Source organism: Choloepus didactylus, chromosome 18 (genome assembly GCF_015220235.1).
Source record: "Choloepus didactylus isolate mChoDid1 chromosome 18, mChoDid1.pri, whole genome shotgun sequence".
Lineage (NCBI taxonomy): Eukaryota > Metazoa > Chordata > Mammalia > Pilosa > Megalonychidae > Choloepus > Choloepus didactylus.
This window is the reverse complement of record NC_051324.1, coordinates 55,523,288-55,542,509: the sequence shown is the minus strand read 5'-3', so window position 1 is coordinate 55,542,509 and position 19,222 is coordinate 55,523,288. Positions and strand designations below refer to the sequence as shown.

The window sequence follows — 19,222 nt, the reverse complement described above, 5'->3', positions numbered from 1 at the left end:
CATACATGATTTTTCTTAGAAGAATTTCTAGAAGTGAAATTATGGACCAAAAAGTATGCATGTCTTACAGTCTTTTGATAAATATTCAGGAAACAGTCTCTAGAAAAAACATGGTATTTTCTAGAGAAATGCTCTCCCTGCCCTGTTCTCCAATGGTATTTTCATTTCTTTCATTAGTAGTCAGGTAGAATATTTTTTTATATGTTTATTGATAACTGGCGTTTTTAAATTTGAAAATTGATTGTCTCATACATTTTTCTTAGAGTGCTCACCTTTTCTTATTGATTTAAGAGCTCTGTGAAGTTTAGAACTACTAACTCTGTCATAAATATCACAATTTCTCCCCTTTTTTGTTATCTGTTTTTCAATGTTGTTGACAGTTTTTCTTCTTTCCCTATAGAAAACCTTTTCTTTTTGTGTCATCAAATCTTATATTTTCTTCTGCAGCACTTGGATTTTGTAATGCTTAGGAGTTGTTAAAATCACAGTCATGTTTTCAACTAGTATTTTTGTGGTTTCCTTTTTTACATTTAAAATTTTGATTCCTCTGAAATCTATCATAATTTAAGGTGGGGTAGTATTTTACATTTTCTGTCGCTACTGTGAATTGGCTCTTTTGTTCATTACCCTTTCACACTAGTTACAGGCTTATATTTATCCTGTGACTACACTACTGAAGTGTCTCATAAATTTTAATAATTTTCTCATGGCGTATTAATGTAACAATCATATCATACATAGTAACAATTTCTTCCTCTTTACCTCAATATTTATCTCTCATTTATTTTTCTTGACTTAGTACATTAGCTAGAATTTCCAGAAATGCTAAATAATAATAGTGATGTCTGGCACTGTTTGGTTTCTGACTTAATGGGAAGGTTTCTAATGTTTCACATTTATGCACAGTGTTGATTTGTTACAATCAATATTTTCTTAATATTTCTCAACTTCTTAAAATTACAGTGCACTCTTAGGGATGCTTTAGGTTGCCTACTTCTCTTTTAGAAAGCTATTTAAATATATACAAATTGATTTTTTCCTACATTTTTCTTCAATAACTTCTCCAAGTAAGCAGAGGATTAGAAACGCCTTCGTATCAGTTATAAGCCAAGAAAGTAAGCTGATCTTATTTATTACTTAATGGATACACTTTATTTTTCATTCTTTCAACATTATTTCGCAGTTTCTCTCTTTACCTTTCTCATAAAACTTGGCTCCTCACATTACACTGAGGGTAACTAACAGAGATGAAATGTGGGTGCAATGGTGATTGAAATGGAAAGTTTAGGGTCGTGGATGTTACTAGAAGGAAAGCCAGATGATGAAACATGGGATTGTATAACATAGTGATCTCTCTTCTGTGTGAAAATGTTCTAGAATTGATTGTGGTCATGAATGCACAACTCTGTGAAAATACTAGAAGACACTGTACATTTTAGGTGGATTGTATGGTATGTAAATTTATCTCAATAAAACTGCTTTAAAAAACAACAAATAAACCTTGGCTCTAATGACTTTTGGCAAGAATATGTTATATACTCTAAAAAGCTATTCCAAACAGAGTTCTAAAAATGTTTTAATCAAAGGACTAACTTCTCAGCGTGGCTAGTTTGGAAATTACAAATACATTTAGACATAAAAGTACTGTGTTGTTTCAAGACATGTCACACTGCTTTATAATCTAAGTATATGAATGTAAATTCTAAAAAACAGGCTGGAATTTTAAAAATTCAAGGGAAAAAAGCCCAAGTTAGATGCTAAACATTGGATGCAAGAAGGAAAAGAAATACACTCTTACCTGCACTTCAATTTGTAGATCTTTGTCTAGGAGTGCTCTTTTTTTCAGTATTTCGGCTTTGAGCTGCTCTTTGTGTTTGAAGAGCAGTGCAGAGAGCTTGGTGGCATTCTGCTTACTTCGTTTCTGTTCTACACTCTCTTCTCGCTTCCGCTTTTTCGCTGCCTGTTTTTCTTCTTTATCTATCTTATCCAAAATGTACTTCATCACCTGGTTACAGACAATCATTCTAAAGAAAAATACACAATCTATGTAATGTTGGGCATTTAGTCTGAAAGGCTCAAGAAAATGATTTTCTATGTCTTTATAGTTGGAAAGTTTCAGAGAGTGACTCAAACCAGTTATGAATACCTAATAGTGCCAAGTATTCTCATTCAATGAACTTCAATTAAGATAAAAAATATAAACCCTGAACTCCGGTGTGTGTATGCTAAAGAGAAGAGATCGATGTGAGGCAAAACCTGCATTAGGTTATATACATTTCTCCCTACCTTTGATTTTCTTCTCTTTCAGCTGGAGTCATGGTCTTTTTCTGTTTTAAATGTTCTATTACAGCATTATGCTTCATCACCACCTTCAGGACAGAATAAAATCCAAAAGTGCATATTTCATAATGACCACAAATTGGTACACAGAAAACAACAAGAAATCTGAGCACATGAAAGTGCTTTCCAAAGAAACTCTAAGAATGTTATATCATAATACAAATGAAATTAACAGCTACCATATGGGCTGGGTGCTTACCATGTGCTGGGTACTGTGCTAAGCTAAACACTTGCCATTACCTCATTTATTCCTTATAACAACACTGAGAGAAAGGTGGGGATGGTTTTATAAATGGATTCTGAGACATAAAGAAATATACTAACTTGTTTGATAAAATAATATGCAATATTTCTGGGATTTTAACCCAGCTGTCATTCTCCAGAAGCCATGCTTTTAACATTGTGCTCTCTTCCCAGGCATTAATTTTAAAGTTTTTTCCCTCTCCTCCTCACACAACAATTAGGGGATAAACAGAAACTGTAATAATTCTCAATTTATAGCTAGGCTTTATTTCAAAATGAAATTCAGAGTATACAATACTAAAATCTGGGTATGTATTTGAACATGTAATATACGATTTCAATTTTATAAGAATGCTACCTTACATCTTTAAAACTTCTCTGCCATTTAAAAAGTACATCTACATATATGATCTCATTTATTCATTACAATAATCCTGTGTGGCTGGGAAAACAATTTCAATGAGGACACAGCTCAGAGGAGATAAGTGAGTGCCATGGAACTGTGAATGGGAGACCAAGGAAATGAATGCAAGTCTCCTGCCTTGGTAACATTTGTACTCTTTCCAGTAAGACATGGGTTTCCATTCATGATTCAATAATGAAAATGTATAAAACCCTTCATCTGTTTGATCAACAATAAAAACTGAACATTTCAGTAACATTTCAAATGTGCAAAGAAGAACTGTCCATCTATGCCACCATCTTTTGCTTGCCAAAGGCCAGGTCAACACTCTTTAGGTGAGCTACTCTGCAGCTCTTAGAGGCCTTGTACAACATTCTGTCAGCCAGATCCATGGCTTCCATTCTGTAAAATCCTTATTACTTATTCCAGCAATCCTTCAGGGATCCATACACTAAAGCTAAGTTTCATTCAAATGCAAAACCAAGGGATAACAGCCAATGCTAAATTTGAACCTTAATGAAAAGGCCTCATATTAAAGGTAAAGGACATGAATGACAGCTACAGTAAAGGAGAAGAGGAAGATAAGCCACATGGGGCAAAGATCTACAATGTATGAATAGGAGGAAATTCAATTTGATATACATTTTTGAAATTTAGAGAACTGTATCTTATTTTGGATACTTATGGGGAAAATTTTTTTAGAAAATAATTTCATAGTATATAGAACAGCAATGCTTAATAGAACTATTTGATGATGGTAACATTCTACAGCTGTGCTGTTCAATACAGTGACCACGAGCCAGATGTAGCTATTGAGTACTTGGAATGTGGCCAGTGAGAAGAATGGAATTTTAAATTTTACTTACTTTTAATTAATTTAAATAGCCACATGTGGGTAATGGCTACTGTACTAGACAGTGCAAATTTAGAAGTTCTTAGCTCTTTAGTTCCCAACTTTAATTGTAGGATTAATTGAAATGTAGGCATCAAATCAAGCTAACTCTTAACTGAGAATTCAATGGTGTCAAATTAAGTAATACTCTAATTAATAGCTTGTCTTCATTAAAGATTGCATATACCCCTCCCATCTTCTTTTTACCACATTTTTGCTCTTTTCTCAAGTTGAACCCATTTTCTGAAATTTTCTTTACTGCTCTTTCAAATAATGTTGTCTCTTGAAAGATGAAATCCACATTCAAACTCCTAACTAGTACTGGGCAGTACATGTTGTAGATGCAAAGAACACTTTCTCAGTAATTCTATAAGATGTTATAAATGCAGCTTCATTTTAAACAGAATAATTCTAATTCATCTAAATTGCCTTACTTCACTGAGATGGCATTGCAAGATGAGCTTTTTTACTTAAGCTAAGGGATAATAGTATTTAAAGCTTTTTAATGAAGGTATGGCTAGATATGTAAATGAATGTGATCTGTCTGTAATTTGCTTACTCTACAGACAAATGAAGGAATGACATCTGTAAATAACTTCAAATAAATTTCTTGGATTTTTTATGTCTTTAAAACTTAAACCTTCAATTTTTGTATTAATGATACTTAAACTCTTAACTCCCTTCTTCCCAGCTTAGTTCTCCCAAAATACAGTTAGTTTCTCATAATTGCACTGACTGTATATATCCAGCAAAGATCTCCAAATCATAGCAGTCATTCAGTATTTCTTGGTCAATCCAGCGCTTCTTCTAAAGTTTAAACATCAATGACTTTTGTCTCATTTAGGAAACCTAACACAACAAAACGCTAAGTCTAATGCACAGCACAATAATTCAAGCTACTGAACATGCTGCTTTTACTTAATAACTTTACCTGTTTCTGAATGATTTCACTTTGATTAGAAGCTTGGAGAGTGTGTTCCCGCTTAATTTCTATCTGCTGCTGTTTCTTCTTTTGCTGCTGATCCCTGAGTTGCTGAACCCTTTGCAACTGCTCTTGCACACTGGCTGCCTGCACTGTAACCACATTCTGAATCTGATGAGTCTGCACAGGACTGCTTTGCTGAATTTGAATAGGTAACTGGAGTTTGATTTGCTGGGGAACACCACCTTGCTGAGCCTGTATCTGAGCCACAACCTGTGTCTGGATCTGAGAGAGAACCTGGACTTGTTGCAGCTGAGGCACAGCAATAACTTGGGGCTGTGGCTGCTGTATTTGTAGCTGAGGACGGGATGGGGATGAAACAGTAACTTGATTTAACGTTTGTCCTGATGAAAGAGTTTGAGTTGAAGACTGTACCTGGGGTTGTGACTGTGGCTGGCCTTGGGAAGGTATCTGAAGAGATGTATGTGGCTGAATTGGAATCGGTTGGGAAGTTGGAGTCTGGACCTGGGATTGCTGTCCAGGAGACACCTGGGATGGAGTTGATGGACGTATTCGAGTCTGAGGTGGACTTTGGACGCGAACAGGAGACTGTCCTTGGACATTACTTTGAGGCTGACACTGTACTGCAACTTGGGGTTTGGATGACTGGATTTGGGTGGGCTGTGCTTCAGGAGGGACATGGGATGAAACAGTTGTTTGGGTCTGAACTTCAGGCTGAGTCTGAACTTCAGGCTGAGCTGGGGACTGGGGCTGGGATTGGGGCTGAGCTGAAGGCTGAGAAGTCTGTGGCTGGGCTTCTGGAGGACTCACACTTGATGACTGAGCTGGTGGCAGGGTTTTAGCTTGTTGCATCTGTGTCTGGGGTGATAATTTACTCTGATTTTGTTCACTTGTGCCTGTGAAAAAGAAAGACCAAACATTTTCATTACTCTAGAATGTAAGACCACAGTTAAAGAAGAATCTGAAGGGGATTTTCTAAAGTTGAGAATTCTGTACTTTATTAGATTAATGCCTTTGAAATGAAATGCTCCATTTAGACATGATTGGATTAGGACTCTCCCAACTTGGGGGACTGGGCTCTGTTCCATGGTTGCCCTCGGCATACTTTGCCAATTCTCTATAGCCATAAAGGACTGGCTTCCAAGAGCTAGGTGTAGCCTCTTTGAAGTCAGCTGGATGTACTGGCCCAGGCTAATGCAAACCCTCATTTTCATCCTATGGCATGACAGCAGTGGGCTATAAGCATGCAGCAGGAGGGAACAAAATGGTTCTGGATCTGCAGCTCTCAATTTCAGGTTATTAGGGGGTGTGCCAGTTTGCATGCATTATGCCCCCAAAATGCCACGCTCTTTAATGCAATCTTGTGAGGGCAGATGTATCAGTGTTGATTAAGTTGGACTCTTTGGATTAGATTGTTTCCATGGAGACGTAACTCACTCAACTGTGGGTGATAACTCTGATTAGATTATTTCCATGGAGGTGTGGCCCCGCCCATTCAGGGTGGGTCTTGATTAGTTTACCAGAGCCCTATAAGAGTTCAGACAGAAGAAACTCAGTGCTGCTGCAGCTTAGAGAAACATTTTGAAGACAGCTATTGAAAGGTGACACTGACATTTTGGAGAACACCATTTTGAAACACAACCTGGGAGCAAAGGAAGAAGACGCCAGCCATGTGCCTTCCTAGACAACAGAGGTGTTCCAGATGCCATTGGCCATTCTTCTGCGAAGGTACCCTACTGTTGATGCCTTAGCTTGGACACTTTTATGGCCTTAAGACTGTAACTTTGTAACCAAATAAACCCTATTTATAAAAGCCAATCCATTTCTGGTGTTCTGCATAACAGCAGCATTAGCAAACTGGAACAGGGGGATATATCCATGTTTCCTGAGATCAATTCCATTACTCAATCAGTGTCTTAAAAGCTTGGCAGGCATTAAGTGTGGGCCATTATTTTTTGCCTTACTTTCTGCATGTTTTTAATCAGGGAGCAGAAATGACGGCAATGGGGACTCTATAAAGCACAAGGCACAAAAGCATCAAGATCCAGTAAGGCTGATTAAGTCAGCTGTTAAGCTTATTGGCTTAAAGCATATTCTCCCCAAGATACAGATTAGTCCTCTCATCCCCTCTGTCAGCCCAGCAGGTTGCTGTAATAACATTCAGCATTTCTGATAAACCCAGGATCTACCTGCTGTTGTAGTGGAAACAGTGGTAGTGGTGGTGCTGGCTGTTGTGGCTGTTGTTGCCAGTGGAGTAAAGAGGAATCGCTGAACAGTACCATTTGGCATTGCAGCTTGCATTAGCTGCTGTCCTGGACCTGGAAGTACAGTTACCCCCTGTGGTATCAACTGCAGTTGTCCAGTAGTTTGACCTTGTCCTTGAATTACTACTGTCAAACCTTGATTACCACCCTGTGGAAAAAACATACATCATGTAAACAGATTTCATAGCATCAATTTGTATATATAAAATTTTTATTACATCATTTTTATGTTGAAAAGATTCTTTAAAAGAATGATAATATATACTTGAATGTCAATGGAATGGCACCAGGAGGAATTTACATAAGCTAAAATACGAGTATTTATTTTAAAAGACTGATGTTCTTTGGTGGAAAAAACATCAAACTAACAATCTAGAGACCCGTGCTCTAGTCCAGGCTCTCCATATGGAAAGCCAGGTAACTATCCACAAGCAACATCACTTCTCAGGGTCTAAGTTTCCCAACGTAGAAAATAAGGGCATTGAAATGAATGACTCAAGTTCCTACAAAAAAATGATGGTAAACCATCTTATACTCATATTATTTTACAATTTTCAAAGCATCTTCACAAACGTTGCGTTACTTGAGCCTCAAAATGGATTTGTGACTACATGGAGAAGACAGACACAATTTTACTATAATCTTATTATCAATGAAGAAACTCAGGTTGGCAAGTTTAAGTAGCATGCCTAAAGTTAGAGAAGCAGTTCATGGTGAGAAAAAAAGAAGAACCCAGGCCCCTGAGTTTTGTTTTGTTTTTCTTCAAAATATACCAAATTATCTATGGTGTGTGTGTTTGTGTGTGCTAAGGATAAACAAATGTTAGGGTTTTGGACAAGGAATGCAGACACTCAAGTCAGGAGGATCAGTAACGTATGACTAGTTAAAATGGTAACTAAAAACTCCTTACGGTACTGCCTCTTCTCTCCAGGACTTATTTATCTCCCCAATGTGAGCAGTGTCCTAAGCCCTCATCAGGTGAAGGCAGCCCTGAGAGGTGGAGCCAGTGGCTGGGTCTGAAACATGAGGCACTGTCTCCTCTTTCTGACCGGTTTGAAACTTCTTGTGCTGGTGCCGTGACCTCCCGACAACCCGGCTTCAGCTACTACCAGAGACTTGAAAAGCTTGAATTTTTGCTTTCAGACTATGATAACCTCTCTTTATCCAATAACCAGCAGCACTTAGTAAGAAAAAGAGAACTACCGATCTCAAAACATTCAGAAACACTAATTTTTTCAGCCTTAAAAATTTTTTTTATTATACCTGGCATCGAGTACTAACCCCTTTCCATAAAATTTCAAAGCGATGGTGGTAGATGGTGAAAATGAAAGCGAGTATACTGTAAAATGGCAGGATTTCTTCAGTGGACATGTGGTTGGTGAGCCTGATTCTCGGGTTCTAGCCCACAGAGGAGATGATGATGTTACAATAAGAATCAACACAGATGGAACAGAATATAATATAAAACCACTTTGGAAACTTATTAATGATACTGAAGACAAAAGAATGTTAGTTTATAAGCCAAAAGTGTGCATTTATTTAAAAGCGGATAATGAAGAGTTGTTTCCAAAAGGGCTAATATACAGAGAGCCACCTGAAGTGCATATAAATTCATATGAGAGTTTGTTCCTTGGGTGAAGAGAAGAACTGATCCTAATCCTATGAAGAATGTGTGTAAATTATTGGTGGTAGCAGATCATCGTTTTTTACAAATACATGAGCAGAGGGGAAGAGAGTACAACTACAAATTACTTAACAGAGCTATCAGAACACTTCATGGGACAACGCAGGTCTTAAAGGTTATGAAATACAGATAGAGTAGATTAACATTCTCAAGTCACCAGAGGTATGGCAAAAAGTTACCCAAATGAAGAAAAGGATGCTTGGGATGTGAAGGTGTTGCCAGAGCAATTTAGCTTTGATACAGCTAAGGAAGCATGCAAAGTCTGCCTAGTGCATCTTTCGCATATCACAATTTTGATATGGGAACTTTTGGATTAGTTTATGTTGGTTCTCCCAGAACAAACAGTCAAGGAGGTGTTTGTCCAAAGGCTTATTATAGTCCAGTTGGAAAGAAAAATATTTATTTCAATAGTGGCTTGACCAGTACAAAAAATTATGGTAAAACCATCCTTTCAAAGGAAGCTGACCTGGTTACAAGTCCGGAAACCCTGGGAACTCCAGGGGGCATGAAGGGGAAGAATGTGATCCTGGCATCCAGGTACCTGAACAATGACACCTGCTGCAACAATGGCTGTACTTTGAAACAAGGTGTTCAGTGCAGTGATAGGAACAGTCCTTGCTGTAAAAGCTGTCAGTCTGAACTGCTGAAAAGAAGTGCTAACAAGCTATTAACATGGTTACTTGCAAAGGTGTGTCTTACTGCACAGGTAACAGCAGTGAATGCCCTTCTCCTGGAAATGATGAAGATAACACAGTTGGCTTGGATCTTGGAAAGTGTAAAGATGAAATATGTATTCCCTTCTGTGAGAGGGGGCAGAAACTGGAGTCCTGTGCATGAAATGAAACTCACAACTCCTGCAAGGTGTGCTGCAGGGACCCTTCCGGCCACTGTATGCCCTATATTCATGCTGAACAAAAGAACTTGTTTGAGGAAAGGAAAGTCTTGTACAGTGGGATTTTCTGATATGAATGGCAAATGTGAGAAATGAGTACCAGATGTAATTGAGCGATTTTGGGATTTCACTGGCTACCTAGAATTAATACTTTTGGGAAGTTTTTAGCAGATAACATTGTAGGCTTGGTCCTGGTTTTCTCCTTAATATTTTGTATTCCTTTTAGCATTCTTGTCCATTATGTGGATAAATTGGATAAGCAATATGACTCTCGTTATTTCACCCCATTAATGGTGAAATGCTAAGTAGCATTGATTCTGAATCGGTTCACATTATTCAACTATTTCTTGCACCCCAGACTCCAGGCCGGTTCCAGCCCTTGCCACCTGCTCCAGTGATGCCCTCAGTGTCTGTGGCTCCAAAATTGGACCACCAGAGAATGGACACTACACAGGAGACCCCAGCACTGACTCTCATGTTGATGAAAATAGGTTTGAAAAGGACCCTTTTCCAAATAGTGGCATAGCTGAAATCCTTTGAAGACTTCACAGACCATCCTATCACCAGAAGTGAAAAGGCATCCTCCTTTAAATCACTGTCAGAATCATGCAAGGAAAAGAATGCTAGAACAGGGATGGGTTTTCTAAGTTCTTCTTAGTATGCAAATGTTTCTATAGGTTTGATCTAAAATCACTGCAAATATTTTGTGAAAATTTGGAAGAAATAAGGAAGTGATGTAACAGCAGATGCCAGCCAGGTGTCTGCACTTCACGTAAGTACCTGTGTGGTACTTACGAAGAGGTGAGGTCAATCTAGCTTATTTTGAGGCTTTCAGGTTTTAGTTTAGTTTTTATCTTTAAAATATCCTTCAACCTGTGGTGCAGAAGCAGAAAATACAGCTGGATTAGGTTATGAATATATACATTTTTGTAAATTAACCTTTTCTATATTGATAACAGCACTGATTATGGAGAGCATCCATTTTTTTTTTTTTAATACACCCTGTAAAAATCCTCTGAATATAACAAGGCATTTAGCAGCTGTTTGTAAGGACATCTGCAACACAGAATAAATTTATTTTTCTGCCTTTAACAAAAGACAAAGGAGTGAGATAAAACCTAGTTCCAAATTATCTCTAAAGTGTGGGTTCTATTTCTAGATGTTACTCAGAGCCTTAAGCAACAGGGAGAATTTATACATCTAAACTCAGAAATTGAATTAATATGTCTCTTCAGAATTCAAAGGTTATGATTTTAAAGAACTCAATCAATCTAGCTTATAACTAGGGTTACAAATAATTGTAGCCAACTGTTCAGGACTCCAATTTGCTGGGAATTTTTTCTGTTTTATAAGTATCTTCATGTAGCTCTAATACTATTGCTATGCTCTTAAAATAAAAGCACCATCCACAAAAGGCAACTACTTCAAAATATGGTTGCCTATTTTCAAACAGAAGTGGGTTCAAGAGTAAGCAAGATATTTCTCCCCAGAACAGCAGCTGTTTTGGGTGGGAAGAGATGTAATATGGTAACCCTCCCACCCCAACATGGGGCTGGGGCTTGGACTCATTCCCATAACAATTGATACTGAAATCCCTCTTATTGACCAGCAAGTGAATACTTGCATTACCTCCTGCTTTAGTGCTACAGGATTGTGGGTGGTCTGCACCTGCATTTATCATGTGAAGGATACAAATCATAGGATTGAATTCTATTTCCATAAAATGATAGTTAAGAGCTTTTATTTATTTATTTTTGGTTAATACTGAAATAAGCTCACCAGCCAGCACACTGTAACTGAGATAACTTGTAAACTTTGAGGGAAATTAACCTAACTTGTGACAAATCATGTCGTTCCCCCCTCCCCCCAATGTTTTTTACACAGATACGTGTTACACAAAACACCTGAACTTGCACCTTATGGTGTCTGCTATCCTTTAACCAGTCACAATATTTTTATGTTTTAATTACACTTTTGGAATTTGATATAAGGTGAGTAGAGAGTGTAGGCTTATGTATAAGAGTGAAACAGAGCCAGCAGAATGTAAGAAAACCCTTTTAAAAGTAAAATTGTGCCTTTTTAAAAAACAAAACAAAACAAAATAAAGTAAAAACAATCCACCCCAAATTCCCAACAGCCAAAATTGATGCCATGAAGTACATGTACTAAGCTCCATATACATTACCCATGAGCTGCTCAAAGCTTCTTTACTTTTGCTTTTGTAAAACACATATTTTTGTGAAAATATATCATGCACAGTCAAAAAATACATAAAATGCCAGGCATACTTTAGAACAATTATAAAGTGAACTTCTATAAAACTACCACTCAGGTCACTGCTAGCTCTCAAGAAGCCTCCCAGGAGACCTGTCCTGATCTTAACTCCTTTCCTTTACCCTAAAGACAACCACTAGACTTACTTTTATAATAACACTGTATTTCTTTATAGTATTACTACCTAGGCATATATCTTTATAAGGCCAACTATTTGACAACTTCGGGAGCACCACTCATGAAAAATATAATGGGAATGGGGCTCCCTTGATTAGGCATGGCAGCGGTCTTGTATCCCTATACAATATAGCTTAGTTTTGTCTGTTTCTGAATTTTATACAAATGGAATCGTAATATATGCATTTTTTGTGTGCAATTTGCTTCTTTAGATCAAAACTGTATTTGTGAGATTCATCTATAGAGTTCTGTGTAGCAGGAATTTGTTTGTTTTCATTGCCGTAGGAATGTATCACAATTTATTTATCCAACTGACTACAGATGATGTTTGGGTTGTTCCCAGTTTTGGGTTTCTACAAAGATAACATGAACCCTCATGTACTTATATCCTGGTGCCCACATGAGTAAGAATTTCTCTAGGGAATATACCTAGAAGGAGAACTACTGGGATCTAGGGCACATAAAACTTCGACTTTACTAGATAATGCCTAGGAGTTTGCCAAAATGACTGAATCAACTTAAACTCCACCAGTGGTCTATGAGAATGCATTCTGCTCCACATCTTTGCTAACTCTTCGTTGTGCTGGACATTTAAATTATACCAATCTCTTAGGTGTACAGTTTTAATATGCATTCATGATTACCAGTAAGGTTCAACAACTTGGATTTTTGGAAGATTACAATTTCTCCTTTCTTTATCAAGTATGTTTGCCCTTTTTTCCTACTGAGCTATCTGGATTTTTTTCCTTCTTAATTTGTAGTAATTCTTCATATATTCTGGATCATAGTCCTTGGATGGTTGTATTCATACCTACTCTCACTCTTGTAACTCTCTTTACAGGGTCTTTTAATGTAGTTTAATTCATAAACCTTTTCCTTTATGGTTAGTGTTTTTGTCTCTTGTTTAAGAAAGTCTTTCCTATCATAAGGTCATGAGGATATTCTGCTATCTTATCTTCTAAAAGCATTTTTGCCTTTCAGAGTCAGGACAATAATCCTCCTGGAATTGACTTTACATGCAAAGCGAGGCAACGGTCCAATTTTGTGTTTTCCCATATATAGTCAGTTGTCCCAGCACCACTTACTAAAGTCTGTCTTTTCCTCAATGATCTGCAATGCCACCTCTTATCACCTAACAAGTGTCCACATATTCATGGGTCACTTTCTGGGTTCTCCATCGTTTTGTCCATATCTCTCTGTATTTGCATCTATAGCTCTCTGTATTAATTAGCGTAGCTTTACAATTTAAGTTTTGACATCAGATTTATCGCATAGAGCAAATCCTCCCACCTCACTGTTCTTTGAAAATTGTCATGGATATTCTTGGTCCAAACAAATTTTAAAATCAGCTGAGTCCACAAAAAAAAACCTCTTGGATTTTCATTGGCACTAAATTCAACTTATTCATCAATATTGGAAAAACTGATTATCTTCACAATATTGAGTCTTACAAGGAAGTGGTTTAATGTACTTAAATTTTATTTTTCCCAAGATAAATGGGCAACTAATAGAATTCTGGTGGTTAAAAAGGTTAACCAACTCTAGTACAGCTCACTGTCTAAGCACTCTGGATAGGTGAGGTTTATCTGCCTATAGGGAGTTATTTTTGTTTGACTCCAGGAAGCAACCATTTCTTAAAATAAATATTTTTAAACTTATGAAAATAAGTACATATTTTTAAACTTACAAGAATAAATAAGGGCATCTCTAAAATTAAAGTCACATTACTTACATGGCCCTGAGTTAACTGAGTGAGCTGAGCCATGGTAAGCTTCACCTGTCCTTGTTGTGGGCGAGGGGATTGTGAGGTTGAAGGCTGTAGGTTTGCAGTGGACGGTCCTGCAGCTAATCCTTTCGGCCCAGGTGCTGAGGAAACAGCATTAGGGGCAGAGATTGCAGTGGAAACAGGCTGCCCTCTGATGATCTGAGTCACTACTTGTTGAGGAGTACCTATACAAACAACAAAACATTACAAATGGTAGTATGCCTGTAGTATAATTTTGAATTGAAACAGTTTAACATTTCAGGTGAGTGTAGTTTTCTCAATTTCAGTAAAACTTATGGGATGCCAACAGCTCAAGGATGCATTTGAACACACAGCCATAAGACTCATCTGGCTGTCAATGAGCCTGTTTGCATTCAGCTCACTGACAACCAATTCCTGCTCTAGCAGAGTGAAAAAACAGTAATTTTTCCTGAGTCAAAGCCATAATGACAACAGGGAAGTGAGAAAAGCATATGTAGAAAATGCCACTGATAACATAGCTACCTTTCCTTAGGAATATAATATTAAAAATAAGACAACAACCTAATGTATAATAAACTCATATTAATTTTAAACAACAAGAAATGGAATCTAAATTATACTAGGCCAATGTCATTTAAAAATGAGCTTCTCTTACAGCTGTTTGACAGACAGTTTGTGAACCATGAGAGCAAGTACCACTAAATCCTCAACACTCGGGCAATGTGCTCAAGGAAGGCTTCCATAGTTGACTGTTCAATAAATGTCTACTGAATGAAGTTCAATTGAAAAGGCACTGTATTCTTCTAAAAACCTTGTTTCTTGTTTAATCTGCTGAAAACGGAAGAAGAGGCATGTGGAATTTCTCCCCTTGTGGAATAGTTGCTAAGAGTGGTTATTTGGTAGCTAAGTTTACATTTACAATTTCCTGTAAGTTATTAATTAGTTAAAACCATTAAATTTCTGAAGTTTTTATATTTACCTCTTTTTTTCCTTCTGTGAAAACATATATATTTCTCTGTATAAACTCTTTTAATGGTTGGATGGTATTTCATGTTATTGCACGTGTATAAAATTGAACCTATTTTTACATTCTGAAAACTTTCCCTTTTCTTTGTTTAAATAATGCTATGGTGAAATCCTTGCTTAGAAATCCTTGTATGCTTCTGATTATTTCCTTAGAATATCCCAAAATATAGTAGGAACATAGTAGTCAACTGAATTTTAGAAAGGTTTTACCAATTCATACTCACAGCATCTCCGAGTACCATTTCATTGAACCTTTGCCAATCCAGGTATCACCACTAAAGTAAAATAATCCAGCAATCGAAAGGAGTAAACACAGTATCACACAGTGTTTGAATTTCTTCAATTACTACAGAAGGCTGGCATTTAAAATTCTTTCATATCACTTCTACTTTGGATGTCAACTGTCCATACTCTTTTCAGATTTCTCTACTAGAGTGTTTTTATTTTTTCCTTATAATTGCTTTTTATAAAGACAAAAACTGCAAATATATACTTTTCCCCATTTTGCTGCCTTTTTTTTTTTTTTAATATGGTCAAATAGATTAGTCTTTTTCTTTTTCTGATTTTTGGCTTAAATGTTCTGCGTATAAAGTTCTCCTGCATTACTGAATCAGATACATCGTTCAAGGATGTCCTCAATCATGGTTTATATGTTGCAAGGCAGAGATCTATTGTTCCCTCAAACTATACACCTGTTATTCCAGTATCATTAACTAATGCCATTGTTCCTGATTCAAAATGACCCCTTTGTCATTCAGCCAATTTTCATGTATCATGCCTCTTTAATTTACTTTTCTCTAGTTTTCCTTTGGTATCACGCTCCAAATTCTGTTGGCTTTACAGTATACTGTAACAACTAGTGGTTCAAATTTTCCATTCTTCCTTCTAAAGTCTTCTTGGTTATTCTCCTCCATTTATTCTTCAAGATGAAATGAAAGGGAGTACAGCTTAGTGAAGTCAAGTGCTATAACTTGAGAACTTCTGGACCCCAACACTATGCCCTTGCACTGCAGTTTGAGAAACAATGCATGAAAACTTATCATTTTAGGTGACCATCTGGTATTGATACAGTGCCATCATAAACTCAGATGGGTAAAAGGGCTAGTAACGATTGATTATTTGATAGTCATTCAGATGATACCTATATGTATATGCTAATTTATTTTTAGGTTACGATCAGAATGTAAACTCAAAAATAATCTTCATTCTCAGCTGTACCCTGGGAGTCTGTGGATCCCATACTGAGAAAGGCTTATTATGGTGGGTGGTAACAACAAGATCATATAAGTGCTAGTGTGATCTGTACGTGCTTGCAGATGGACATCACACATATCCACTCACCCTCTGCCTCTATTACTCTGCTCTTTCTCCTTTTCCAAAGGCTGCCTTGCTTTTCCTTCAATACCCCAGGAACACTCCCACTTCAGAGCCTTTGATTTGAAGTTCCTTTTTCATGAAAAATTCTTTACTCAGATATCTGCATAGCTTTCTCACTGCCTTCAGGTCTTTATTCAAATTTTATCTTCTCAGAAAGTCCTTCTCTGGACATCTTTCTAAGATTTCAACCCTCCTTGCAAATCACCCTCGAATCTCAACTCCTCAACACTCCTATCCCTCTCCGTTTTCCTAAGCATTCATCACTATTTAGTATGCTATGTATATAACTTATTTATCTGGTTATTGTCTACCTTTCCCATTAGACTATAAACTTCATGAGGGCAGGAATTTTGTCTGTGGTTCAAAATTACAGTCTCCTGGGCCTGGGACAGTGCCTGGCACATAGGTGGTAGTGAGTGTCTGTTGAATCAATAAGAATATCCAGACTTGGAAACCAGACAAATCTGGCTTGAATCCCTGCTCTGCAACTTAATAGCTCAAGAAGTTACTCAACATTCTGAGCCTTGATTTCTTCATTGGTAAAATGGGGATAATAGTAGCTACTTTATATGAAGATTAAACGGAAGTTTAAGAATGAGGTGCTTACACACTTGCAAAGAGTAAATTGCTCAATACAAAACAGCAGCTGTTATTACTACCAAGAATCAATGAAAAGGCAGTCTTCGGCTAAAGAAGCACTATATAGCCAATGGCAGCACAGTTGAGGAGTTCCTCCTCACTGGGCATTCAAAAGTTCAAGGAAAGTCGCAAAATCCTGGGGGACATGAAAGCTGCAGGTGCACATATGCATATCAGACAAAGGCATAATTGAAGCTTATAAGGTATCAAGGAACAAAGGCTTTATGTATCTAGAATACTGTCAGAATTTATATTTTATCTGGCAATTTTCTTTATTAGTTCCAAGTTTTTCAGTTTTCTAAGTATATCTCATTTATTACCTATATATTTTATTTTCCCCTTTTCATCAGCTACATCTTTCCTTTCAGTGATCTGCCTGATAGTGGTAACTTTTAAACAGGAATATTGAATTTTATCCACTGTCTTTGTAGCATTAACTAAAATAATGAATTATCCTTTCTTCTCTGGAATGAATCCTGCATAGGTATAGAAGACTGCTTTTTTAAAAAAACTAGGCTATGTTTGGTAATAGAATTGTGCTATTTGTAAAATGAAGAGAAAGATTTTATCTTTTCTTCCCCCAATGCCCTAGAACTATTTTTTATAATAGGAAATTCTGAAAGTCATGCAACAAGGAGAGCTATACAGAATTCTCTTTTGATTTAAAAAAGTTCATTCTATTTTTATAACATTTTCTCATTTTTAATTCTGTGAGGTGGTGTTTTGCTTCTTTTTCTCAAGATCAGACTCGCAAAAGAATTACCTGATTTAATAGTTTTTGCCTTTTCTGTTTTCTAATAATTATTAGGTGTGCTTTTATTTTATTTCCTCCTTCCTGTTTCCTTTTGATACTTGCTTTATACATTTTTCTAATTTCTAGATTAAGATTTAAGAATGAGTTCTACATGCTGGAAGCAATGTAGTTATTTTAGATTATTTGTTTTTCTTACTCCTCTGTTTGGACATGGTTTATTAATTTTCTTGGGGTATGGTAGGAACATATTGGAAGCAAAGTAGTTATTTTAGGTTATTTGTTTTCCTTAATCCATTGCTTTGTTTGAAATGTTGTGGGGTTTTTTTGGTTGTTGTTTGCCTGTTTGTTTTTAATTTTTTGATAAACAAAGTTAAAAAATTGAAAAAAAAATCAGTAGAAAAATGGGAGTAAAAACTAAATGACAAATAGGGTGGGATGGGGGGATGGTTTGGGTATTCTCTTTTCACTTTTATTTTTTATTCTTATTCTGATTCTTTCTGATGTAAGGAAAATGTTCAGAAATAGATTGTGGTGATGAACGCATAACTATATGATCATACTGTGAACAGTTGATTGTATACCATGGATGACTGTATGGTTTGTGAATATATTTCAATAAAACTGAATTAAAAAAAAAAAAAAAAAAAGAATATGAGTTCTTTGTTTTGTTTGGTGATGTATCTCAACTGCCTCGAGTAGGTGCTCAAATATTTGAATGAATGAATGTCATTTGCCTCTGAATTCAGTTTTGGGAGCACAGCTTACAGCTGCTATTATACTTGAGCTTAGCCAAATGCCGAGAAACAATTATAGCTGCTATTAGATAATTTGTAATTATGCATGTGATGTTTCTTTAACCTAAAAATTATTTAACAGAGAATTACAGAAAAGTCCAAGTAAATAAAGGTTATTAATATTATAAAAATATTAATTTCTAGCTTTTATAGTATAGTCAAAGAATGTGACCTATAACTACTGTACTTTCTGGAATTTATCAAGGTTTTACGTATGGAACATTATATGCCCATTTTGCTATGAGATAGTCCACAAATATTTCAAAAGAATGTGTCTTCCTAGAGGTACAAAACTTGATATAGAATCTATTCCTGCCCACTTGCTTCTGTTGATTTCAAATAGTTCTCACTTTATATACTTCAATGCTACCTTATTTCATAAAGATTTAAGATGGTATCTTTAACCTTTATCTTCAAGTAAATATAAAATGACCCACTTTGTCCTAATTAGTATTTTCCTTTTTTTTGGACACTGATTTCTAATTGTCCAATATTAGTAGGGCTATTCTTGCCTTTCTTCCTTTCCTTTTTTTTTTGGCCTTTATTTTATGTATCTTTGCCCATCTTTTAATTTTTTTATCTTTTGTGGTAATTTGATTTTAAGAAAGTTTCTCATAAACGTAGAGATGATTTTTTTTTTACTCAATCTTCAGTCTTCAGTTTTTAATATAAGAGTTTTAACCTATTCACATTAATTGTGATAAATGACAGATGTGGCACTGCCTTGTAATCATGTTATATGCTTTCTGCTATACTGACTTCTTAGCTACTTC

At 36.3% G+C, this 19,222-nt stretch overlaps 1 protein-coding gene and 1 pseudogene across 10 annotated transcripts in view; one reads left to right on the top strand and one right to left on the bottom strand.

Annotated features, from left to right (window-relative positions):
• The window catches only part of BPTF (bromodomain PHD finger transcription factor), a 164,580-nt gene that overhangs the window by 19,807 nt on the left and 125,551 nt on the right, over nucleotides 1-19,222 (bottom strand). For 8 of the 10 annotated variants that reach the window (XM_037810590.1, XM_037810594.1, XM_037810593.1 and 5 more), the window contains 5 exons: nucleotides 13,845-14,062; nucleotides 7,011-7,233; nucleotides 4,810-5,717; nucleotides 2,287-2,369; nucleotides 1,799-2,024 (listed from right to left, as the gene is read on the bottom strand). In XM_037810590.1, the coding sequence (XP_037666518.1) occupies nucleotides 1,799-2,024; nucleotides 2,287-2,369; nucleotides 4,810-5,717; nucleotides 7,011-7,233; nucleotides 13,845-14,062 (1,658 nt within the window). The remainder of the gene's footprint in view (nucleotides 1-1,798; nucleotides 2,025-2,286; nucleotides 2,370-4,809; nucleotides 5,718-7,010; nucleotides 7,234-13,844; nucleotides 14,063-19,222) is intronic. The other 2 variants (XM_037810599.1, XM_037810600.1) reach the window with 1 other exon arrangement.
• LOC119513781 lies at nucleotides 8,109-10,319 on the top strand (annotated as a pseudogene).